Here is a 25,917-nt window from a genome sequence, read left to right as displayed (position 1 = left end):
CACTGCATTCCAGCCTGGGCGACAGAGTCAGACTCCACCTCAAAAAATAAATAAATAAATAAATAAATAAATAAATAGAAAAGATTTGCAAGAAAAATAATTATTTTACAAATGTATAAACAATATTTAAATAGCGAGGGAAAAGGCCAAAAAGCCATTAGTACAGTAGGCAAAAGGTTTGAACAATTTACCAAATAATAATAATGGCCTTTGGAAATATGAAAAGATGTTCTATTTGATTTACAATACAGGAAATGTAAATTAAAATTACATTGGCATACTATCAGTTTTAATCTCACATCATCAGGTTATACTAAATATTTTCCTCCTTTCAGTTCTCTACGATCCTCAAGCAGTAATTTCTTGTTAGTTCCTTGAAGATTTATCTCCACATTTGTTCACTCTCCAGTAATACTTCTGCAATAATTGGGGATATTTCGATCAGGAAATCATTGTTTATGTAATATTTTTGCTCGAAGACTCAAGAGAAGCGTAAGGACGACACTCAGTGCAGGAGTCCATATTACCACACAGGCGTTCGGGATGAGGGATTCCCTTCTCTGGGGACTTGGAAGAAGTGTGGTCAAGAAGCTCTGTATAGTTGCAACACTTCCCCCTGGAGGGTAAAACTGTGAACGTTTACTCCTTGGGCATTCTGGGAAGTGTCCAAACGGTCGGTGGAGTTGCGGGCACTTCCGGTCAGGCAGGCGGATCCGGGGAATTCTGGGAAATGTAGTCCAGACGCTCTGTGGAGTCGCGGGAGCTAAGGCTGCGAGAGTTACCCTTTATTCTGTGATAGTTTGAGCTGTTCTGCGTCTCGCGGGCCCTACTGAATTTCCTGGACCTACTCGCGGAACCCTCAACGAGCTAGCGATAGATTTAGAGGAAAGGAAGCGCCGTCGGAAAGCAAAGGTTTGGAAGGGTGAGGGCGGCGGTTTGCGGTCCCCGCGGCAGAGGCTTCTTGCGTTTAGGGCTGTCCTAGCGTCCTGGGGGAGTTTGGGACTCGGTCCTGTCACGTTTCGCCTTATTTGGGGGTTTCTTGGGCTCTCAGCTCGCCCCATCCGCCTCCCTCCACTACTGGTGCGGGGCCGATTCTCCCGGTACAACGTTGGGGTGTTACTTAATCTCCCTGGGCCTCTTTGCTTTTCTTTAAATGGGGGATATTAAGACCTTCCTAATAGAATTGTCTTGGAAATTGAAAGAGGTAATATAAAAGCCTTAAAACAGTTTCTGTTACAGTGAATGGCGATCTCTTGTTAATTTCCTGAGAAATGGTCAGGTCCCTGGGGTGGTGTCAGAGCTCCAGCTGGCTCTTCTCTCTGATCCCTGCAGAACGCTGGAAAATTCTGGATATTCTCTGACCTCTTATTTAGGAAAAGAATGGGTATCTCCAATTTCCACAGAAGGATGGGAGGGTCTTGACTGTTTTGTCAAGAATGGTGACACAACCATGATATTTCGCAGCATTGTTTCCTCTTCCTGACTTCTCTAAAACGATTGCTTGGAGGTAGATGGAGTAATTCCTTGACTACTGACAACAAAGTTCCACGCGAGTGTGACTTATCATTTTTCTTTTACAGTGACGTTCACATCTATTGTAGGATACTGTCATCGGGCATGGGCATTGATAAGAAAGTCTTAATTGCTATCTTCAATTCTAAGGGCTTTATACAAAGAAATTCATGTACACCACATGGTAGCTCTGTGGAGAGGTACTGCCATTTCGTCTATTAAAGATAAGAGTGAGACAAAGGGAGCAGGACTTATTTGCCCATAGTTGCCCAAGTAATAAGAAGTGGAGCTGGGGTTGGAACCTTTGCAGTCCAGGTCAGGGCCCAAGCTGATAATTTCTTGGATACATTCTCACTGAGGCAGAGGAACTAGCTGGAATCAGGTGGGGAAAGCAAGTTAGGACTTGATTGAAGGGACTTTGAGAGCAAGGCTCATGGACTTGGACTTCTCTAGGAGTCTTTTAAAACTTTATCAACTATTTTGTTTCACTTATTACACATATTTTGTATTTTTCTAGAACCATATTATGGAGCATTTAGAAATTACAGAAATATGACAAGAAAAAATGTTTAATTACCTTTGAATGCAGGCTATAAAGATAATAACCATTAAGCTTATTTTTATTTATTTATGTAATTCATTTTTAAATTTTTTGAGACAGAGTCTTACTCTCGTCGCCCAGGATGGAGTGCAGTGGCACGACCTTGGCTCACTACAACCTCTGCCTCCCAAGTTCAAGTGATTTTCCTCCCTTAGTCTCCCAAGTAGCTGGAACTATAGGCGCACACCACCCCGTCTGTTAGTAAAGACGAGTTTTAAAATTTCTCCAAACTGGAGTAAATACAGCAAACTTATTTGAAACCCTTTAATATTGGGGGATCAGCAGAGGATCCCTTTGGTCCACCAAACCTTCAATATTACTGTGTTCAGACCTTTGTTTTAGCCTTATCAATTTCCATTTTATTTATTCCATTTCTTAATAAAACTGTTAAAAGTAAAAAATCTTAGATAAATCAAAGAGTTTAATTGAGCAAAAAACAATTTGCAAATCAGGCAGCCCCTGAACCAGAATAGATTCAGAGAAGCTTCAGTGCTACGGTGTGGTTGAAGAAGATTTGTAAACAGAAAAAGGAAAGTGACATTCAAAAAGTGGAAGTGAGAAACAGAAACAGCCAGTTTGGTTGCAGCTCAGCTTTTGCCTTATTTGATCCCTGTTTGAACAGTTGCCTCCATTTGATTGGTCAAAACTCAGTGATTGGCACAAGAGTAGGTTACAGTCTGTTTACTCTTCCAGTTAGGTTACAGTTCACTATATATGGATAAATCTTTTTTAATTTTAATTTTTGTTTTTTATTTTTTTGAGATGGAGCCCTGCTCTGTCGCCCAGGCTGCAGTGCAGTGGAGCGATTTTGGCTCACTGCAACCTCTACCTCCTGGGTTTAAGTGTTTCTCCTGCTTCGGCCTTCCAAGTAGCTGGGATTACAGGCACACACTACCACATCTGGCTAATTTTTAGTAGAGACGGGGTTTCACCATGTTGGCCAGGCTGGTCTCGAACTCCTGACCTCAGGTGATCCACCCACCTCGGCCTCCCAAAGTGCTGGCATTACAGGCATGAGCCACCACACCCCGCCTGGAGAAACCTTTATACCTAATTTAAAGTATGTAAGAAAGCAGCTTTAGGCTAAACTTATTTAACATAATGATTTGAAGATTTTCAGCCTGTTGGAAGGAGTCCCATGACACTCTCTCTTTCTTCTTAGTTTCACCTTTATCATTGTTTCTAAATGACCTTTAAAAAATCTCTAGCTTTCTGGGATGAGTGCTTTGACTCTGCCCTCTGTCTTTTTCCTCTAGCTAATTAATGTAATCTTTTTGTTAACATCTTTAATATCCTTAAAGGGAAACTGAGACAGCAAAACTGATAAGGCTTCTAGGACTGTTGTTCAATTTTGCAAGAGTTAAGGTGTCAACCAATAAATAAAATCAACACTGAGCCACAAACAAAAGAAAAGATATTTTAAGTGGGGTCTTGTGAATTGCAATCAAGAAGTACAAATCTAGCAGTCAGCTAAATCATTTCCTGTTCTATCCAGGCAAGGTTGGGCAGGGGCTTATAAATGTTTACCGTAAGTTTATATATCTGGAAGGTCTTAGTACAGTCCATGATTCATGTCAGTTGGTTAGCAACTTAGGATGTCTTTCGTTGATGATCAATCTAGTTCAGCATAGCTGTTTCCCCAAGAGGTTCATGATCAGGCCATGTATAAACAATTCCAATCACATGCAGCTGGTTTTACAATTTGACCCAGTTACGTTAAAATCCATCTGGGTGTGTACATAACTGGGGTCCAACTCCACATGCCTCTTTTTATAAACTTCTGACGTAACCGTCTCCAATTTGGATTTTCTTTTTACAAAAGTCACATGGGGTACCCATGCAAAAGGGGCCCCCTTAGCCACAGCATTTACCATGACCTGGGTAAGAAGCATATTCAGAAGATGAATATCCCAGTCATCATATATTCAGTCCCACATGGCTTGCATGCAGTGTATCGGCTGCATCATCTGGGGTATCCCACCCAGCATTTATAGGGTGAGTTGAGCAGTCCCCCTTTTCAGGGCAAGCAGACCTTACCATGCCTTTTATCCAGTTGATCAGGCTGGCTCTTCCCTTGGGAACAACCTGTTAACATTGGTAATGAGATTCAGGCAATGTGGTTAAATATTGAGTTTTTTCAAACACAAAATTTGAAGATGTCCACCTGGGAGGACACGGACTTCAAAAGATTGGATAAATGCTCTGAAGTGGAAGGGTTTGAGAGTCATTATGTAGGCAGGGTCTAGGAAGCTTAACAGGATGTCAGCATTTTCTATACAAGATTAATGCATAGTTAACAACAATTCGATAACAGTGTTTCCTTTTATTGGGAAGAACGGATTTAACATTCTGCATTAGGGATGTAATAGTCAAAGGGGTCTTTTATCTCAGACAAAGAATCTTTTATCTTAGATGCTATCTGGTCTGAGCCAGGAACAAGAAAATAAAAAAGGAAGTTAAGAGGTCAAGCTCAGTGACTCAGTTTCCTTGGGGCCTACCAACTTTTAGAAGCCCCAAATAGATAAGACTATTGGTTTTCTTTTTTTTTTTTCCACATCTCCTGTGTGTTTGCATCAGATTTCACCATTTGTAATTGTTGCATCATGTATCACCATCTGTAATTGTTTCATAGTGAACTGTGGGTCCTACATAAACCCAAACATGCTCTTCGACTCTGCAACATTTAAAACCAAAGATGCTACTACTTAGTTTCTCTCACAATCTAGTTGAATAAAGGTTCCTTAGGAAACTACAAAATAAACAATTCTTTCACACTGTACACTGTAGTTTCAGTTTCTTGGTTTTACCCTTCCCACACATTGATTGACTTTTGGTAACCACAGGTCTTAGAGGTACTTACTGTTGTCCTGGCATAATTTTTCCCTTAGGGACAGCTTTGAGGCAAGTGGCTAAAGCTTAGATTCACTAAAATTCGAGCTTGGTCAAGCATCAGAATCCAACCCAGTTCTCTCTTTTAATTACATTTGATATAGTTTGGATGTTTGGTCCCTCCATATCTCCAGTGTTGGAGGTGGGGTCTAGGGGGAGGTGTTGAATCATGGTGGCAGGTCCGTCATAAATGGTTTGGTGCTATCCCCTTGGCGATGAGTGAGTTCCTTCTCAGTTAGTTCATGTGAGATCTGGGTCCTCCAATTTCTCTCTCTTGTTCCTGCTCTCACTTTGTGACATGCCTGCTCCTGCTTCACCTTCTCCCATGAGTAAAAGCTCGCCGAGGCCTCACCAGAAGCTGAGCACATGCCAGCACCACACTTCTTTTCCAGCCTGAAGAAATGTGAGCCAATTAAACCTCTTTTCTTTATAAATTACCCAGCCTCAGGTATTTTGTTACAGTGACACAGAAATGAACTCATACAGAAAATTGGTACTGAGGTGCAGTGCATTGCTATAAAGATACCTGAAAATGGGAAAGTGGCTCTGGAACTGGCTAATGGGCAGAGGTTGGAAAAAGTTTGGAGGGCTCAGAAGAAGATGAGAAGATGAGGGAAAGCTTGGAACTTTTATTTTTTTATTTTTTTAACTTTTTCACTGAGCCATGGGAACTTCTTTCAGACTGATCAAGTGGTTGTGATCAAAATGCTGGTAGGGATATGGACAATGAAGTCCAGGCTGATGAGATCTCAGATGGAAATGAGGAAGTGATTGGGAACTGGGGTAGAGGTCACCCATGTTATGCCCTAGCAAAGAACTTTGCTGCTTTGTGTTCATGCCCTACAGATTTCTGGAAGCTTGAACTTAAGAGTGATAACTTAGGGTACCTGGCAAAAGAAATTTCTGAGCAGCAAAGCATTCAAGAAATGGCCTGGCTGCTTCACTGCTTCAAACAGCCTACAGTTATATATAGAAGCAAAGAAATGACTTAAAGTTAGAATTTATATTTAAAAGGTAAGCAGAGTATAAAAGTTTGGAAAATTTACAACCTGGCCATTTGGTAGAGAAAGAAAAAGCATTTTTAGAAGAGTGATACATGTGGGCTGTGGAGCAACCACTTGCAAAAGAGATTTGCGTGACTAACAGAAAGCCAAGTGGTAATATGTGAGATAATGGGGGAAATGCCTGGAAGACATTTCAGAAGTCTTCAGGAAAGTCCCTCCCATTACAGGTCCAGAGGCCTAGGAGAAAAGAATGGTTCCAAGGGTCAGGCCCAGGGCCCCACTGCCCTGAGCAGCCTGAAGACACTGTGCCCTGAATCCGGCCACTCTGTCTCCAGCCTCAGCTCAGAGTGCCCCAGGCACAGCTTGGGTTGCAGCTCCAGAAGATTTAAGCCTTGATGGTTGTGGTGGTTTCCACATTGTGTTAAGGAAATGCAATGCATGATGCTCAGAATGCAAGCATGAAGGAGGCTTGGCAGCTTCTACCTAGATTTCAGAGGATGTATGAGAAAGCCTGAGATCCTAGTCAGAAGCCTGCCACAGGGGTGGAGCCCCCACAGAGAACCTCTACCAGGGTAGTGCCAAGGAGAAATGTGAGCTCCCCACAGAGTCCCCACTAGGGCACTGCCTAATGGATCTGTGGGAAGGGAACCACTGCCCTCTGAGAAGTGGTCCTGAAACCACTGCTCAGTCATGTCACTTGGCTACCCAAGGCTTTGGGAGTCTATCCCTTCTACCGGGATGTGGGACATGGAGTCAACGATTATGTTGGAGCTTTAAGAGCCTTGGCTGGAGTACAGTAGCACAATCCTAACTCACTGCAGCCTTTAACTCCTTGACTCAAGCTATCCTCCTGCCTCAGCCTCCCAAGTAGCTGGGATTACAGGCTCAAGCCACAGCACCTGACTCTTCATATGCTCTTTACCCAAATTTTCCAATTACTTACTTTTTGTATTTTGCTTTGTTAACACCCGTCAGCCAAATACCACTGGGAACAAACTTATAATGAGAAACAACTTATTGTAGCTTTCTGCAGCAAGGAAGCCCATATGCCAAGGTGATCATGGGGTATCTTGGTAAGAGGCATTTAGGAAGGGCAGGCTATAGAGTTTCATATAACATGCTAGGTAATATTAGCTATAATATTAAATAATATCACTATTAAATACTAGATATCAATTAAAAGACCACCAATATTAGTTAATTCTGTTACCTATTAGGTATGGCTACACACCATCATCTTTTCTATCCAAAGTCCCATATTTAAATTTGTTGTGCTTTTTAAAGTTCTTATAACTGTTTTCCCCCATCCCCCAATCCAAAGTCCAATTTTATGTACTGCTTTTAGGTGTCACATTTCTGTAATCTTCTTTAATCTAGAAAGATTCAACAACCTTTGTCTTTTTATTCTTGACATCCTTGAAGTATATAGGCAAAGTATTTTATAGAAAGATACTCATTTGGGATTTATGTATTTCATGTTTGGGTTCAGATTATGCATTGTTGGTGTGGATACCACAGAAGTGTTGAGGTGTCATAACAGGGGCCACATGATATCTGTTTTCCCTTCATTGGAGGTCTCAACTTTGTTCACTTGGCCAAGACGATGTCTTTCAGATTTTTCCACTGAAAGGTTGCTTTTTAATTAAATTTTGAAAGTAGAAATGTTTCTTATGGGAGATACATTATTAGTGGGCATTCTCCTGTAAAGATTAGCTTCCACTTCTCCCCAATTTATTCATCAGTTTTTTCAACTATAAATATTCTATCAATATGGACTCAGAATCCAGTTAAATAACATGTAGATTAACCATTATTATTTCCGACTTTATCGAGGTGTATTTTACATATCATAGAATTTACCCATTTCAGGCTTACAATTTAATAATCTTCAGGAACTTTGAAGAGTGGTATAACTATCATCACAATTCAGTTTAGATCATTTTTGCCCCCCAGTTGGACTCCTTATGCTTAAGTACAGTTAAACCTCATTCTCACCTCAAATCCGGAGCAACCACTAACCTTTCTCTATATATACATTTGCCTATTCTGTATATTTTATAAAATTGAATTTTATAATCCATGGGGTTTTGTGACTGGCTTCTTTAACTTAGCATAGTGTTTCCAAGGTTCGTGCATGTTGTAGCATGAGCCAGTTCTTCACTCCTTTGAATTTCCAAATAAAATTCTGTTTGTATTGATATGCCATGATTTGTCTATTCATTTACCTATAGGAGGGCATTTTGCTTATTTGCAGTTTGGAGATATGAGTAATGCTGCTGCGAACATTCATGCACTAATTGAAAATACTTGTCTGTGTTGGTGGGCAGCATTCCTAGTCACCCTTTCATGTCTGTTTTTCTGCCTTTCCTGGCACTTTCTAGGCACGATTTCACCTTCATTTGAACTGCTTCATTCAGGACTCTGCAAATTCCCTGAAGTAGAAGGAAAAATGACCACATTCAAAGTGAGTAGGGCTTGCCTCTCTTGCTGTTAAAATTCCATCTTACTACTCATATTGTCACATTTTTATCTGTCTTGGGAAGACTCAAGGAGAACAACAAGGATTTGAGGGCATTTTGTTTGCCAGATGCTTCCTTTGTTGCTTTTGAGTTGACTTTCCATTTGGTTTTAGTTCTTGTTTTCTTATATAATTTCTTTTCCGCAGTAGAGAAAATAGTAGGAATGGATAATTCTTTCACTTCACTTCTTCTCTGATCACAAATTAGTTGTTATCTTATATTCTTCATCATGTACATTCTTAACTGTATTTGTGTTGATGACATACTTCTAATTTTAAATTGTGCTCATTTTACATAATATTATATAATGTTCCATTTTTACATTGGCATCATAGCCCCACTGAATTAATGTATCTTCTTGTTTTTAACTACCTCACACTCATAGACATTTAGGTGGTTTCGGAATTTTACTGTTTTAAGCAATACTGCTGTGACAGCTTTCCTATATATAACCCCTTCCCCCCAAAATTAATTCTGAAAACAAGATAGGATACTTTTGACATGTATCACACTGGCTGTTTTATAGATGATAGATTATTTCAACAGGGCACAGCACATCAGGCTCTGACTGCCACTTCCCACAAATATTGTTATTGGAGCTTTCATACAGGAAGGGCTAGATTCTGTGTTTGCCATACCTCAATCATACCTTGTATGCATGTTATTTATTGGTCTCTTCTTATTCCTTTATGGAGTAAGCAGTTTTATCAAAGTAGTAGGTACCTTCATTTCAAATGTCCAATGATACTGGAAGATTGGCCAGTCACTGTGTTCTGTTACTATATTTATTCAGAGAAGCAGAATGCAGGTTTTGGTCTCTTGTTCCTCTTAAACTCATCAAATATGAGAAATCTGCTCAGATTCACACAGGCAACCAAGGTCAGGAATGTTAGCCATTCTGCTCATTTATAATCAAATAAGTGAGAATGATATTAATACAATGAATTCTTCTTCCTAATCAGATTACCAAAACCATGGGAATATTTACAACCTGCTCTGAACCATTATAAGGAGATTAAGGTACTTGTGTTCACTGGAAAGAGTGGGAAGTAGGTAAAAAAATTTGGAAGAAAGTATGAAATTATGTGATCAAATTTTAAATGTATTTATTGACATTCTAATTTTCATTTGACATTTTAAATCAGGAGAATAAAGAGTATATAAAATTATTTTCTTTACAGGATTGATAATGAAAAATGTTTAATATGAAGTATTCATTATTTAAATAAAAAGAGATAATTTTTGCCCTGGAATACTATGCAGATATGAAACAAGATGAAATAAATAACAATAATGACAGTTATAATTAAAAATAATAAAAATAGATAATATTTATTAAATACTTAGTCTTTGCCACACACTTTTCCCAATGCTATATATATTTCCTTCTTTAATCCTTGAGAAAACTATACCAGGTGAAAATCATTATACAGACAGGAAACTAATGCATGTAGGTGAGCTTGTCCAAAGCCACACGTCTAGGAAGGGACAGAGCTTTGGGATGTGCTCTGGGCATGATGGTTCCATATCATGACATTGAATGCTGCAACTAATGTATGTAGTTTGTGCCTTGAGAGTATAAAGGATGCACTGCATAGCTGTCCCACACAGGTCACCATAAACTTGTTAGTTTGACAGATATTAAAGAAAAGTTACAGCATCTACAGTTTGAGGATGAAAGGAAGACAACACAAGAGAGGAAGACAATGGACGTTATCAAAGTTGGGACTAAATTGCTAAATGTTACTGGGGCAATTGGCAACTTACTAAAACCTAAATACCTGAAGCCCAGGAGGCAGCATTTAGAGTCCTAGAGGGCTGGTTACAAGTAGACTCAATGAGTGCACAAAGTAAAAGTACAGGACTTCTTTTATATCATTGCACTTCTGATGGATCTCATGAAAATCAGTGTGTGTCATTGTCAGGATATAGGCAGAATGAGTGGGAAATCTGTATGTTGACCTACATCCCTCAAGATCTAGGACAACTTACCACACCTGTCCCCTTTGCCTACTTAGTGCCACCCTTCTTTGAATAATCGTTGGTCATAAGATTTAGGTTTTGTATGTTGGATATTTTAGGAGGCAGTGACCTTCAAAGATGTGGCCGTGGTCTTCACTGAGGATGAGCTGGGGCTCCTGGACCCTGCCCAGAGGAAGCTGTACCAAGACGTGATGCTAGAGAACTTTAGGAACCTGCTCTCAGTAGGTGAGGACAGACACCCTCTGTAACAGAATGTTAGGCCCCAGGAGTGACTTTGTATTCCAAGTTTGAGTATGCATTGGGAATCTAAGTTTCCAGTAAATTTTCCCTAGATATTACCTACAATGGGTTGGAATTAAGCATGTCACTGCATGTTCACAGGGAATCAACCATTCCACCAAGATACTTTCCACTTCTTAAGGAAGGAAAAGTTGCGGATTATGAAGACAACAAGCCAAAGAGGAGGGAATTCAGGTCAGAACCAAGCAACTGTGCATCCTTGTACATGATTCTTCCATCTGTTTTACTTCTGTCCATGCCTATTTCTATCACCCTGGTCTAAATTCCCAAACTGCTTTCCTGAATTATTGCAACTGTCTTTCTTCTTTAAAGTTCCTTTGGGTTCATTATTCATGTTCATATTTTATTAGTTCCATAATTTATTATGCAAGATTTTAGACTGGGAAATTTACCAGAATTAGTAACAGGTTAAATATGTGTATGTTATTAATTATTTAATTCAGTATTTTATTTCTACCAAGGATTTTATGTATGAGATGTGATGTGGTTCTAAATTCGTCTCTTGAAAACCAAAGACCATAGTGCACTCGGAAAACATGAACTTAATGTTTCCTGTATTCATTAAAGTTTAATGCCGTGTCCTAAGTGTGAAATCTTGAAAACATTGAACAGGGCTTCACTTGCCCACATATATTAATTCTGTGTCTTTTTAGGAGGGAAGATCCAAATTGAGATGGAGACTGTTCCAGAAGCAGGACCACATGAAGAGTGGTCCTGTCAGCAAATATGGGAACAAATTGCAAGTGACCTAACCAGGTCTCAAGACTCCATAAGGAACAGCTCTGAGTTACTCATAGAAGGTGACGTCCTCTGCCAGATTGAGGCAGGACTATCTATAAGTCATGTGCAACAGAAATCTTACCAGTGTAATGAATGTAAACAGTCCTTTGGTGATGTTTCTGTCTTTGATCTTCATCAACAATTACACTCGGGAGAGAAGTCTCATACATGTGATGAGTGTAGAAAAAGCTTCTGTTACATCTCAGCCCTTCGTACTCATCAGAGAGTCCATATGGGAGAAAAACACTATAAGTGTGATGTGTGTGGTAAGGAATTTAATCAGAGCTCACATCTTCAAACTCATCAGAGGGTCCATACTGAAGAGAAACCATTCAAATGTGAGCAGTGTGGGAAAGGCTTCCATAGTAGATCAGCACTTAATGTTCATTGCAAGTTACACACAGGAGAGAAGCCTTATAATTGTGAGGAATGTGGGAAAGCCTTCATTCACGATTCACAGCTTCAGGAACATCAGAGAATCCATACTGGGGAGAAGCCATTCAAATGTGATATATGTGGTAAGAGCTTCCGTGTTAGATCAAGACTTAATAGGCATTCCATGGTTCACACAGGAGAAAAACCATTCAGATGTGATATATGTGGCAAGAACTTTCGTCAGAGATCAGCACTTAATAGTCATTCCATGGTCCACGTAGGAGAGAAGCCATACAAATGTGAGCAGTGTGGAAAAGGCTTCATTTGTAGGCGAGATTTTTGTAAGCATCAGATGGTCCACACAGGAGAGAAACCATATAATTGTAAAGAATGTGGGAAGACCTTCAGATGGTCCTCATGTCTTTTGAACCATCAGCGAGTCCACAGTGGACAAAAACCCTTCAAATGTGAAGAATGTGGGAAGGGATTTTATACAAATTCACAACGATCTTCCCATCAGAGATCCCACAATGGAGAAAAGCCATATAAGTGTGAGGAGTGTGGTAAGGGCTATAAAAGGAGGTTGGATCTTGAGTTTCACCAGAGGGTCCACACGGGTGAGAGACCCTACAATTGTAAGGAATGTGGGAAGAGCTTTGGCTGGGCCTCCTGTCTTTTGAAACATCGGAGACTCCACAGTGGAGAAAAACCTTTCAAATGTGAAGAGTGTGGAAAGAGATTTACTCAGAGTTCACAACTTCATTCCCATCAGACATGCCATACTGGAGAAAAGCTATACAAATGTGAGCAGTGTGAGAAGGGGTACAACAGTAAATTTAATCTTGACATGCACCAGAGGGTCCACAGGGGAGAGCGACCCTATAATTGTAAGGAATGTGGAAAGAGCTTTGGCTGGGCTTCATGTCTTTTGAAACATCAGAGACTCCACAGTGGAGAAAAGCCATTGAAATGTGGAGTGTGGGAAGAGATCTCAGAATTCACAGCACCATTTACATCAGAAAGTCTATGTGGAAAAAAAGCCATACAGATGTGAGAAGTGTGGGAAGGGCTTTGGCTGGGCCTCAACTCATCTGACCCATCGATTTTCCACAGCAGAGAATAACCATTCAAACGTGAGAACTATGGAAAGAGCTTTGAACATAGATCCTATCTTAAAGACCAAGAAAAAAGTCCACGGTAGAGATAATCCATACAAATGTGAGGAGTATGGGATGTACTACCACAGGCACTTGACTTGATATGCATCAGAGGGTCCATATTGTAGAGAAGGCATGGAAGTTTGGGGAGATTGCCATGTGCTTCAGTTATGCCTCAAAGTCTTCAGCTTCATGAGTGTTCACTTTCAAGAGAAACCTTAGTAATGCAATGTCTGTGATAGTCTTCTCAACTACAAGCTCACCTGAGAGTTAACAATGGGAGAAACATTAAAAATTTGATACACTTGGTAAGCACTTCAGTTTGAGTTTGTATCTCATAGCTTATTACAGAATCCATGCTGATGATACATTTCATACAGTCTCAGGAGGGAAAATAGTTAAAGTCAGTGTTTCAGCCATAGTTCAGCATACCCATGTGGTTTTAGAACCACTGTAGCACAGAACTTTTGTAAGTTGGGGCTTCATTCAGAAGTTTGGCAATTGTAGTTATTCAAGAGACAGGCCTTAGAAAGAATAGGAGTTTGTTCTGGCATTTACAAATCTCTAATGATGGACATGTCAAAATTGATGTCAGCTAGAATGTAAACTGTATGTATCTTTGCTGCAGAATCTTCACAACCTTAACACTGATTGGAACTTTGTATGTGTGTTTGGTACATGTAAGAGATGTAGAAAGAGCTTTAGCTGGGCTTCATATCTTAGAAATGTCAGAGGCATGATATTAAAGGATCAAAAGGAGAAAACATATTTCAAAATTGTATCTAAAAGAGGAAACCTGAGATGGACCAAGATGGCCAATTAGAGGCAGCTGTGGTTCATGGTACTCATAGAGAGGAATGAAAATAACAAGTGAATTCAGTACCTTCAACTGAAATATCTAGATTACCTCACTGGGACTGACTAGGCAATCAATTCAGCCCACAGAGAATGAAGAAAAGCAAGGTGAAGTGATGGCCCACCTGGTGTGGCATGGAGCCAAAGGAACCCTCACCCCACCCAAGGGAAGCGGTGAGTGATTGTGTGACCCTGCCCAGGAAACCATGTTATTCAAAGATCCTTGCAACCCACGGGTCAGGATATGTCCTTGTGAGCCCATGCCACCAGGGCCTTGGGTTCAATACACAGAGCTGTGTGGAGTTTTGGCAGAGCAGCCTCTCAGCCATACACAGAGACCCAGGAGGTTTACATGCTCCAGCCCCAGAATTCCTGGCAAGATGGCAGATTCATCTTTATACTCCTGTAGGAAGGGGGCTGAATCCAGGGAGTCAGGCAGCAACATTCTGTGGGCCCCACTTCCATGGCACCTCACAAAACCCACTGACTTGGAATTCCAACCAACCAACAGCAACAAGCTTCGGCCTGAAATAGGAGGGAGCTCCTGAGGGGAAGACTGGCCACCATTTCTGTGGTTCAGTCGACTCAGTGTTCCAGCCTGCCAGCTCTGGAGAGACCAGGTTGTCTGGACAAGGAGAGGATCCCCCTGCCAACACAGCACACATGCTTTGCCAGATCATGCCGAGACTGCTGCTTTTTTTTTTTTTTTTTTTAGCTAGAATATCACTCCGTTGCTCAGACTGGAGTGCAGTGGCATGCTCTTGGCTCTTGGCAACCTCCACCTGTTGGGTTCAAGCAATTCTCCTGCCTCAGCCTCCCAAGTAGCTGGGATTACAGTCAGGTACCACCACACCTCGCTAATTTTTGCGTTTTTCATAGAGACAGGGTTTCACCGTGTTGACCAGGCTGGTCTTGAACTTCTGACCTCAGGTGATCCGCCTGCCTCGGCCTCCCAAAGTGCTAGGATTACAGGCATAAGCCACTGCACCTGGCCCAGACTGGTTCTTTAAGTAGGACCCTGACCCATTCCTCCCCACTATATGGTGCCTCCCTTTGGGGGGGCTTTCAGTCACTTCAGCCAGGCTTATACTGACAGAAATCTAAACTCTGTCTGGGATGGAGCTCCCAGGGGAGAGGCGACCACTGTCTCTATGGTTCAGTTGACAAAGCTGTTCCAGCCTGCTCACTTTGGAGAGTTCGGGCAATCTGGATGAGGAAGGGTCCTCCCCCAGCACAGCACACCTGCTGTACCAAAAGCAGCCAGACTGCTTCTGTAAGTAGGTCCCTGATCCTGTTCCTCCTGACTGGGTGAGACCTCCCAACAGGAGTCTCTAGACACCTCTTACAGGAATCTTCAGGCCAGCAACAGGTCAGTACCGCCCTGGGACAGAGCTTCCAAAGGAAGGAGAAGGCTGCCATCTTTGCTGTTTTGCAGCTTTCACTGGTGATACCTCAACGCACAGGAAAAACCGAGGCAACTAGGGTCTTGAGCAGACCCCAGCAAACTGTGGCAGCCCTACAGTTGCTAACAGTCAGTGGCTTGACTGTTAAAAGAAAACAGGCAGAAAACAACAACAAGAACATCAACAAAAAGACCGCACAAAAACCCCATTCAAAGGTCACCAACCTCAAAGATTGAAGGTAGATAAGCCCACAAAGATGATGAAATCAACACAAAAAAATGCTGAAAACTCAAAAAGCCAGAATGCCTCTTCTCCAAATGACCGCAGCACCTCTCTAGCAAAGGCACAGAACTGGGTGAGGCTGAGATGACTGAATTGACAGAAGTAGGCTTCAGAACGTGGGTAATAATGAACTTTGCTGAGCTAAAGGAGCATGTCATAACCCAATGCAAAGAAGCCAAGAATCAATGATAAAACAATACAAGAGCTGATGACCAGAATAGCCAGTTTAGAGAGGAACATAACTGACCTGATGGAGCCAAAAACAACACAAGAACTTAACAATGCAATCACAAGTATCACTAGTAGAATAGACCAAGAAGAGGAAAGAGACTCAGAGCTTAAAGACTATCTTTCTGACTTAGACAGGCAGAGAAGAATAGAGAAAGAATGGAGAGTAATGAACAAAACCTCCAAAAAAATAATATGGAGTTATGTAAAAAGACCAAACCCCTGACTGACTGGGGAACCTGAAAGAGATGGGGATAATGGAAACAAGTTGGAAACATACTTTAGGATGTTATCCAGGAGAACTTTCCAAACCTAGCATGACAGGCCAACATTCAAATTCAGGAAATGCAGAGAACCCCAGTAAGATACTCCATGAGAAGATGAACCCCAAGACACATAATCATCAGATTCTCCAAGGTCAAAATTAAAGAAAAAATGTAAAGGGCAGTCAGAGAGAATGAAAGATCAGGTCACCTAAAAAGGGAAGTCCATCAGACTAACAGCAGACCTCTCAGTGGAAACCCTACAAGCCAGAAGATATTGGGGGTCAATATTCAGCATTCTTAAAGAATTCTTAGCCAGAATTTAATATCTGGCCAAAGTAAGCTTTATGTGCAAAGAAATAAGATCCTTTTCAGACAAGCAAATGCTGAGAGAATTCATCACCACCAGGCCTGCCTTGCAAGAGTTCCTGAAGGAAGCACTAAATATGGAAAGAAAAAAAAAATTACCAGCCACTACGAAAACACACTGAAGTACACAGAACCAATGACACTATAAAGCAACCACATAAACAAGTCTGCAAAATAACCAGCTAGCATCATGATGGCAGGATCACATTCCCATGTAATGATACTAATATCAAATGTAAATAGGCTAAATGCCCCAATTGAAAGACACAGAAGTGCAAGCTGGATAAAGAGCCAAGACCGATCGATATGCTGTCTTCAAGAGACCCATCACATGTGCAAAGACACACATAGGCTCAAAATAAAGGGATGGAGGAAAATTTATGAAGAAAATGGAAATCAGAAAAAAGCAGGAGTCACAATCCTAATTTTTGACAAAACAAACTTTAAACCAACAAAGGTAAAAAATAAATAAATAAAGCAAGGCATTACATAATGGCAAAGGGTTCAACAAGAAGAGCTAACTATTCTAAATATATATACCCACCCAATAGCAGAGGACCCAGATTCATAAAGTAAGTTCTTAGAGACCTACAAAGAGACTTAGACTCCCACGGGGTAATAGTGGGAGACTTTAATACTCCACTGACAATATTAGATCATTGAGATAGACAATTAACAAAGATATTGAGAACCTTAACTCAGCTCTGGATTGAGCAGACCTGATAGATATCTGCAGAACTCTCCACTCCAAAACAACAGAATATACATTTTTCTCATTGCCACATGGCACTTAAAAATTGATCACATAATCGGAAGTAAACACTTCTCAGCAAGTGCAAAAGAACTGAAATCATAACAGTCTCTCAGACCATAGCACGATCACATTGAACTCAAGATTAAAAGTTCACCCCCAAAAATTAAAATAAAAATTAAATTAACTCAGAACCACACAACTATGTGGAAATTGAATAACCTGCTTCTCAATGACTCCTGGGTAAATACTGAAATTAAGGCATAAATCAAGAAATTATTTGCAACTAATGAGAATAAAGACACAATGTATCAGAATCTTTGGGATGCAGCTAAAGAAGTGTTAAGACGGAAATTAATAGCACTAAATACCAACATCAAAATGCTAAAAAGATCTCAAGTTAACAACCTAACATCACAACTAAAATACAGAACCAAAAAGAAACCCCAAAGTTAGCAGAATACAGGAAATAAGATCAGAGCAGAACTGAAGGAGATAGAGACACAAAAAATCTTTCAAAAATTAACAAATCCGGGAGGTGGTTTTTTGAAAAAAAAATTTAATAGACTGCTAGCTAAACTAATAAAGAAGAAAAGAGAGAAGAATCCAACACAATCAGAAATGATAAGGGGGATATCACCACTGACCTCACAGAAATACAAGCAACCATCAGAGAATACTATAATACCTCTCTGCACATAAACTAGAAAATCTAGAAAAAAAATGAATAAATTTCTGGACACATACACCCTCCCAAGGCTGAACCTGGAAGAAATTAAATCCCTGAATAGACCAATAATGACTTCTGAAGTTGAGGGCAGTAATAATCTACCAAAAAAAAAAAAAAAAAAAAAGCCCAAGATCAGACAAATTTACACCTGAATTCTACCAGAGGTACAAAAAAGAGCTGGTACCATTTCTACTGAAACTATTCCAAACAATTGAAAAGGAGGGATTCCTCCTTAACTCATTTTTATGAGGTCAGCATCATCCTGATACCAAAACCTGGCAGAGATAAAAAAAAGAAATACATCAGGCTAGTATCCCCGATGACTATCAATCCAAAAATCCTCAAAATACTGGCAAAGTGAATCCAACAGCACATCAAAAAGCTTATCCACCACAATCAAGTTGGCTTCCTCCCCAGGATGCAAGGTTGGTTCAACATACGCAAATCAATAAATGTGATTCATCACATAAACAGAACCAAAGACAAAAATCACATGATTATCTCCATAGATGCACAAAAGGCCATTGATAAAATTCAGCATCCCTTCATGCTAAAAACTGTGTATACTAGGTACTGAAGGAACATACCTCAAAATAATAGGAGCCATAGATTACAAACCCACAGCCAATATCATACTGAATGGGCAAAAGCCGTAATCATTCCCCTTGAAAACTGGCACAAGACAAGGACCCCCCCACCCTTTCCACACTTCTATTTAACACAGTATTGGAAGTTCTGGCCAGTCCAGACAGACAAGTGAAAGAAATAAAGGTATTCAAATAGAGAGGAAGTCAAAATATCTTTGTTTGCAGATGACATGATGCTATATCTAGAAAACCGGATCATCTCAGCCCAAAAGCTTAAGCTGATAAGCAACTTCAGTAAAGTCTCAGGATACAAAATCAATGTGCATAATCACTAGCATTCCTATACACCAACAACAGGCAAGCAGAGAGCCGAATCATCAATGAACTCCCATTCACAATTGCTACAAAAAGAATAAGATACCTTGGAATACACCTAACAAGGGAAGTGAAGGACCCCTTCAAGGAGAACTACAAGCCACTGCTTAAAGAAATCAGAGAGGACACAAATGGAAAAACATTTCATGCTCCTGGATAGGAAGAATCAACATTGTGAAATGGCCATACTGCCCAAAGTAATTTATAGATTCAATGCTATTCCCATTAAACTACCATTGACATTCTTCACAGATTTAGGAAAAAAACCTATTTTAAAATTCATATGGAACCAAAGAATAGCCCAAATAGCCAAGACAGTTCTAAGCAAAAAAGAACAAAGCTGGAGGCGTCATGCAACCCAACTTCAAACCATACTCCAAGGCCACAGTAACCAAAACAGCGTGGTACTGGAACAAAAGCAGACACATAGACAAATGGAACAGAACAGAGAACTCAGAAGTAAGACTACACACCTACAACCAACTGATCTTTGACAAACCTGACAAAAACAAGCAATAGGGAAATGGTTCCCTGTTTAATAAATGGTGCTGAGAGAACTGACTAGCCATGTGCAGAAAATTTAAACTGAACCTCTTCCTTACACATTATACAAAAATTAAGATGGATTGAAAACTTATAAAGCCCAAAACTAAAAAAACTCCAGAAGAAAATCTAGGCAATACCATCCAGGACATAGAGACAGGCAAAGTTTTCATGATGAAAACACCAAAGGCAATTGCAACAAAAGCAAAATTTTACAAATGGGATCTAATTAAACTAAAGAGCTTCTGCACACCAAAAGAAACTATTATAAGGGTGAACAGACAACCTACAGAATGGGAGAAAATATTTGCAATCTGTCCATCTGACAAAGGTCTAATATCCAGAGTCTACAAGGAACTTAAACAAATTTATGAGAAAAAAAATTAAAAAGTGTGCAAAGGACATCAACAGACACTTCTCAAAAGAAGACATACATGCAGCTGACAAACATGAAAAAAAGCTCAACATCACTATCATTAAAGAAATGCAAATCAAAACCACAATGAGATACCATCTCACGTCAGTCAAAATGGCAAGTATAAAGTCAAAAAGAAGCCAGGTGCAGCGGCCCAAAGTGCTGTAATCTCACACTTTTGGGAGGCTGAGGTGGATGGATCACTTGAGGTCAGAAGTTGGAGACCAGCCTGGGCAACATGGTGAAATGAACCCGTCTCTACTAAAAATACAAAAATTAGCTGGATGTGATGGTGCAGGCCTATAATCCCAGCTACTTGGGAGGCCGAGGCATGAGAATTGCTTGAACCCAGGAGGCAGAGTTTGCAGTGAGTCAAGGCCATGCCACTGCACTTCAGCCTGGGCAACACAGTGAAACTGTGTCTCAAAAAAAAAAAGTATAAAAGCAACAGTTGTTGGTAAAGTTGGGGAGAAAAAGGAATGCTTTTACATTGTTAGTGGGAGTATAAATTAGTTGAACCATTGTGGAAGACAGTGGGGCAATTCCTCAAAGATTTAGAGGCAGAAATACCATTTCACCCAGCAATACCATTACTGTAATATATACCCTCAAATTATAAATCATTCTGTTAGAAAGATACATGCACTTGTATGTTCATTACAGGACTATTCAAAATAAAGACATGGAGTCAACCCAAATGCCCATCAATGATAATCTGGTTAAAGAAAATGTCATACATATAGACCATGGAATACTATACAAACATAAAAAGAAATTAGATCATCCAGGACATGGATGAAGCTAGAAGCCGTTATCCTCAGCAAACTAGCACAGGAACAGAAAACCAAACACTGCATGTTCTCACTTATAAGTGGGAGCTGAATGATGAGAACATGTGGACACATGGTGGGAAACAACACACACTGGGGCTTCCGGAGGGGTGGAGGGAGGGCGAACATCAGGAAGAATAGCTAATGGATGCTCAGCTTAATACCTAGGTGATAGATTGATCTGTGCAGCAAACCACCATGGCACACACCTGTGTAACAAACCTGCACATCCTGCACATGTACCCCTAAACTTAAAAGTTGAAGAAAAAAAAATAGTATTAAAAAGGAGAAACCTTGCAAGACATAATTTATGGAAACATGAGTTGAAATGCAGGGTACACTCAGCACTGCCATCTATAACTTTATTTTGATTATTATCTTATTCCACTTGGCTCCTGGCTTCCCCTCATCCTCTGTTCTCAAGTCGGATTCTTATTATTTGGGACTCTGTCTAGTGTTCCATTGATTGTATACAGTATAAATGTAACAATCATTTGTCATTTTTTCTCACAATACAAGGTGAAAAGATTTTGTAATAACAGACCACTGCATATTGTACAATTAAATTTTTTCAACAGTTTTAAGGCAGGATTCAGAGTAAACTTTTTTTCTTTTTATTTTTAAGGAATAGAGACAGTCTCACCATGTTGCGTGGCTGGTCTTGAACTTCTAGGCTCAGGCAATCCTCCTACCTCAGCCTCCCAAAGTGCTGGAATTATAGGTATGAGCCACCACACCCAGCTCACAGTAACACTTCTAATGTGGCAGATGTAGTTACATTGACAAAAATTTTTCTAGTAAAGGCCAGGTATGGTGGCTCACTCCTGTAATCCCAGCACTTTGGGAAGCTGAGGTGAGTGGATCACTTGAGGCCAAGGGTTCAAGATCAGCCTGGTCAATATGGTGAAACCCTGTCTCTACTAAATATACAAAAATTAGCTGGTGTGGTGGTGTGTGCCTGTAATCCCAGCTACCTGGGAGGCTCAGGCATGAGAATCGCCTGGGCCTGGGAGGCAAAGGTTGCAGCGAGCCAAGATTGTGCCACTGTACTCCAGGCTGGCCAACAGAGCGAGACTTCATCTCAAAAAAAAAAAAAAAAATTCCTAATAAGTTTTGAATTGATCATGATTTGTGGTTCCGTGTTTCTATGCAGGCTTTAATATGACTGCCTTCTAATTGCTGTAGTATTTCTTTTATCAGACTTCTCAGGTAGAAGCTTTACCAAATTTGAAGGAAAATTTTTGGCAACCTTATTACTCAGTCTTCCCATCTCTATGAACTACCAAGAAAATTTGTTGGAGGTTGGTAATTTCATCATATGTATTCATTATTTGAGCAGGAGTAACATTTACATACTCTTCTTCATTGTTGGCCAGAAGAATACGTCTTTTGGAAAGTGGTATATGGCAGTAAGTATAAGGTACAACTGTTCGACCTGGAAATCATAGGATAGAAAATTACAACATTAAAACTCTGAAAATTAGTAGACTACACGGATGATGTCACTTCATTTTAAAATGGAAAGAACAAGTGTTCAACCACAGGAATTTGTGTGAAGTGCATTTATGCGTATAATAACACAAAGCCAGTAAAGTGATGAAATAGATGTACAATAAAAAAAGAAGAACATAATGTATGCCTTAGGAAATCCAATTGTAGTCTTCTAAGTGTCTTTGTGTTTCTGGGTTTGTTTATTTGGTTATTTTTAGTGTGTACGTACATCGTTTGTGAATGAATATTCTGACATTTTCCCTGGCAATGAGTATTTGCTGGAATTTTTCATTTTATAATTTTACACATTTTAAAATTTCTCATTGAACACCAATTTTACCAAAGCAGTTATGTGAACAAAAATTTGAAAAATTATTAATATTAATCACTTACCTATAAGGACTCTGAATAAGATTGCTCTACATTGTCATATGACAGTTCAAAATTAAGGAATAGGGATGTGGAAGTCATATTTCAAAATTAAAAAAAATGTATCTGGTCATTTGGATATACAGATTGATGAGTGTGGTCAGCTGCCTTCATAACTAATGTGTGTGATTCTGCTTTAGGCATAAGTCAGGAAGCAAGCAAATCCTAGTGATAGAAATAATGCGGGTATATATGGTTGTGGAGGTTAAAAAAACAGATTCTTTGAAGAACAGGTGTACATGATCAGGGAACTTAACACAACAGCAGCAGTCTCTTAGTGTGTGGAACCAGCTAGGACAAAGAGCTGATTTGGGTGCCAATTCATAGTTATACACCATGGTATAACTTAACTGTATTAGGTTAAAAGTCATTCTTCAAAGTGTCTAGTTGAGATTCATAAGCTTTTCATAATTAGTTTTCTAAATAATATCTTTTCATGATGCTGTATTCATGCTGTGCCAGTTTGGATAATAGATTGGAGGTCCCTAAGACTACTTCTGGGTTCTGTGATTTGCTAAAATAACTGAGAGTATAGTTGTACTTATAACAATATTACAGTGACAAGATACAAAACAGAATCTGTAAAGGGAAATGGCTCATCAGCAGTTGTCTAGAGGAAACCAGAAGCAAACTTACCAGAGTCCTCTCTGCATGGTGTTACATAAGACTTAACTCCTCCAGCATTGAATTGTGATACTACTTGTGAAATGTCTACAGTGGAAGCTCATTAGCAACCAGCAGCAAAGGTTCTTATTGAGATTGATTATATAGGTATCTGTCTAGTGCATACCAAGATTCCCAACTCTAAGAAGAAGAGCAAGTGTTCCCAATAAGTTGCACTGTAGAGTTTAGGCATGGTGAACCACTCTTACCCATTATTGAAAGGTGCTAACTCTCAAACCCCATGTTCCTTGACGCCAGCCAAAGGCCAGTGTTGTGAACAGCTCTTTTTAAAGTTAGCAGTCTGACTTGTGCCTGCTCTGTTAACTTTTTGTGCACATGGTATCAGAACAGTAGGGCCTGCAGTCTTGTGGGGTTTCCTTAAACTATCACCAGATAACATAATAGTTCATCTCTAAGGTATTTGTGAAAGAAAACTCATCAGATTACATTTTTAAATATTTGTTATAACAAAAAATATCATAGGTAGGCCTTCCATCTACCCTCTTGTGTGCCTGGGTCCTCAAATTGGTCACAAGATGACATTAACACCTGGGAGCAGTTGATTTTTTTTAATTGTTCATATTTCTGTCTCACAGAGTGCATGAGTATTTGACTCCCAATAAAACTGAATATTGAATACCTAGCTTCATATGTAGTACCTGAGCTTTTGTGTGGCCAGTATTTCTTGCCACTTCTCAGCATGGACTGGATCCCTTTTATGTGTGTGACCCTGGCGAGTTGACCATGTTAACTTTGAAATTGGGTACACTGTTATAATTGGGAATTATTGCAGAGTCTCAATCTCTGTGTTTGAAAAATGAGGGAAGCTTCCCAAGTTATTAATCTCTGACCATATCAGTAGGATATGCATTTAAAGGTTTGAGTTAAATGCCACAACATTTGTGGATTTTTTTTGATACACTATGACAATAACTTCCTGGATAGATTTGTTGTTGTTTTAAATTTTATAGTAAAAATACACTGATTTTACTTGCAAGAATAATGCCTAGACATTGGAAACAATCACGTTGGTACAGAAAAGTCTAAAAAGGAAAGTGGAAGATAGGAAGTATGAATATTTTGGTAAGGATAATTCAGCATATATATGCACATAGGTAACAATTGTATAGAATTTTACAAAACTAGGAACACACTAAGCATACTTGCTCCTAACAGGATTGTCCTAATTTGACACTAATGTTAAAGGCTGTATAAATAAGTTGACCTCCAACCTCATTTCTACTCATTTCTACTGCCTGCTGTATCCTGGTGTACTGAATATTAATTTTTCCTTAAACAGTTTTCTGCTGATGAGGATCTGTGTGGTATCAATTTTAATTACAACATGCCTAGACTTCAGTCCCTAGTTATTTAATCAAGCACTAATATATATATATGGAAGGCATTTTGTAGATACTTAGCCCATAATCAGTTGGCTTTGAGTAGGGATATTATGTGAGATAATGTCGGTGGGCCTGATGAATCGCTTGAAATTATTTAAAAGTAGAGCTGAAGCTTCTTTGAAAAAGAAAATTGCACCTCTTAGTAGCATCTTCCTCCCATGAGTTAGTGTTCCATCTGAGCCATCCTGGGGTACAGCCATTCGGTTTTTGCAATTGCTTAGCCAGTCCCACAGTGGCATAAGAAAGTTCCTTGCAATAAATCACTTGTATATGTTATATTGATTTTATTACTCTCTTTCAAAGCTGACCAAAAGATACTTTGTTCCAGAAATGGTTCTAGAGGAAGAGAATCTTAAGAATGAGTTTTCTAAATTAATTGTGTGTTTTCTCAAATTGGATTTCTCATCTGTTTTAGTTTAAAGGCACTATTGACTTTATTTCCAGTGGAAAATAGGGCATTGGTTGTTAAAACCACGACATGGTGATAAATATATGCCAAACATATTGGATAATCCCAAGCATATACCTATAGAAGGCATGATTCTGGATGACTATGAATTTGTTAGTTTAGGACATAATAGTCAAACAAAGGACTATAGTGGTATTTACTAGTTGCTTCTATTTGTGTTTCAGAAAGTGGGACAGAAAAAGATGAGGTCAAGGCATCAAATTCCAGCTCAACCAGAATAACCTGAAAGCTTCAGCCATTGTGCATGGCTTCTTAACTTTGTGTTGTTGATCTTGGCATTCATAGTAAATAACTTGATGGGAATTCTATTACACTGTTACTTGATTCGTACAGGCAGGAAGATTCTATTGCAAGTAAACAGAAATCCAACTGGAATTACCTAACAGAATCACATCTCCCAGATCAATTCTAAGACATGTCCAGTTTACAAATCCACAATTGTTTCAATAAATGGGAGGTCAGTTCTGAATTAGGATGGACACTGGTACATTGCAGAGTAATTCACAAGGCCCTACAACCATTAACCCGTGTGACTATGTAGTCAAAAGGAGAAATATTCAAACATCTTGGCAATGACTAACTCCTTATTGTGAAATGGCACATTTATATTTCGATGATTGGGCCTGGTGAGAAGGAAGCAGGAAGGAATCTAGGCGTATTTGTAAGATACATACGTATCAGAGGGAAGAAATAAATCTTATAATAATTCAT

General features: G+C 39.6%; 1 protein-coding gene across 1 annotated transcript; it reads left to right on the top strand.

Moving 5' to 3' along the window:
* The first annotated feature begins 734 nt into the window (after positions 1–734).
* On the top strand, positions 735–13,138 carry ZNF221 (zinc finger protein 221). Its single transcript, XM_025366340.1, has 5 exons — positions 735–912; positions 8,388–8,470; positions 10,607–10,733; positions 10,890–10,982; positions 11,462–13,138. The coding sequence occupies exons 2-5, from the start codon at positions 8,456–8,458 to the stop codon at positions 13,015–13,017; spliced, it is 1,791 nt and encodes a 596-aa protein (XP_025222125.1). The 5' UTR covers positions 735–912; positions 8,388–8,455; the 3' UTR covers positions 13,018–13,138.
* Positions 13,139–25,917: the final 12,779 nt, after the last annotated feature.

Source organism: Theropithecus gelada, chromosome 19 (genome assembly GCF_003255815.1).
Source record: "Theropithecus gelada isolate Dixy chromosome 19, Tgel_1.0, whole genome shotgun sequence".
NCBI lineage: Eukaryota > Metazoa > Chordata > Mammalia > Primates > Cercopithecidae > Theropithecus > Theropithecus gelada.
The sequence above is the reverse complement of the archived record's forward strand: the minus strand, read 5'-3'. Positions and strand labels throughout refer to the sequence as shown.

Coding starts and splice junctions, on each gene's coding strand:
- ZNF221 (XM_025366340.1), top strand. Junction 10,734..10,889: donor TAGGAACCTGCTCTCAGTAG/GTGAGGACAGAC, acceptor GCATGTTCACAG/GGAATCAACCATTCCACCAA. Junction 10,983..11,461: donor CCAAAGAGGAGGGAATTCAG/GTCAGAACCAAG, acceptor GTGTCTTTTTAG/GAGGGAAGATCCAAATTGAG.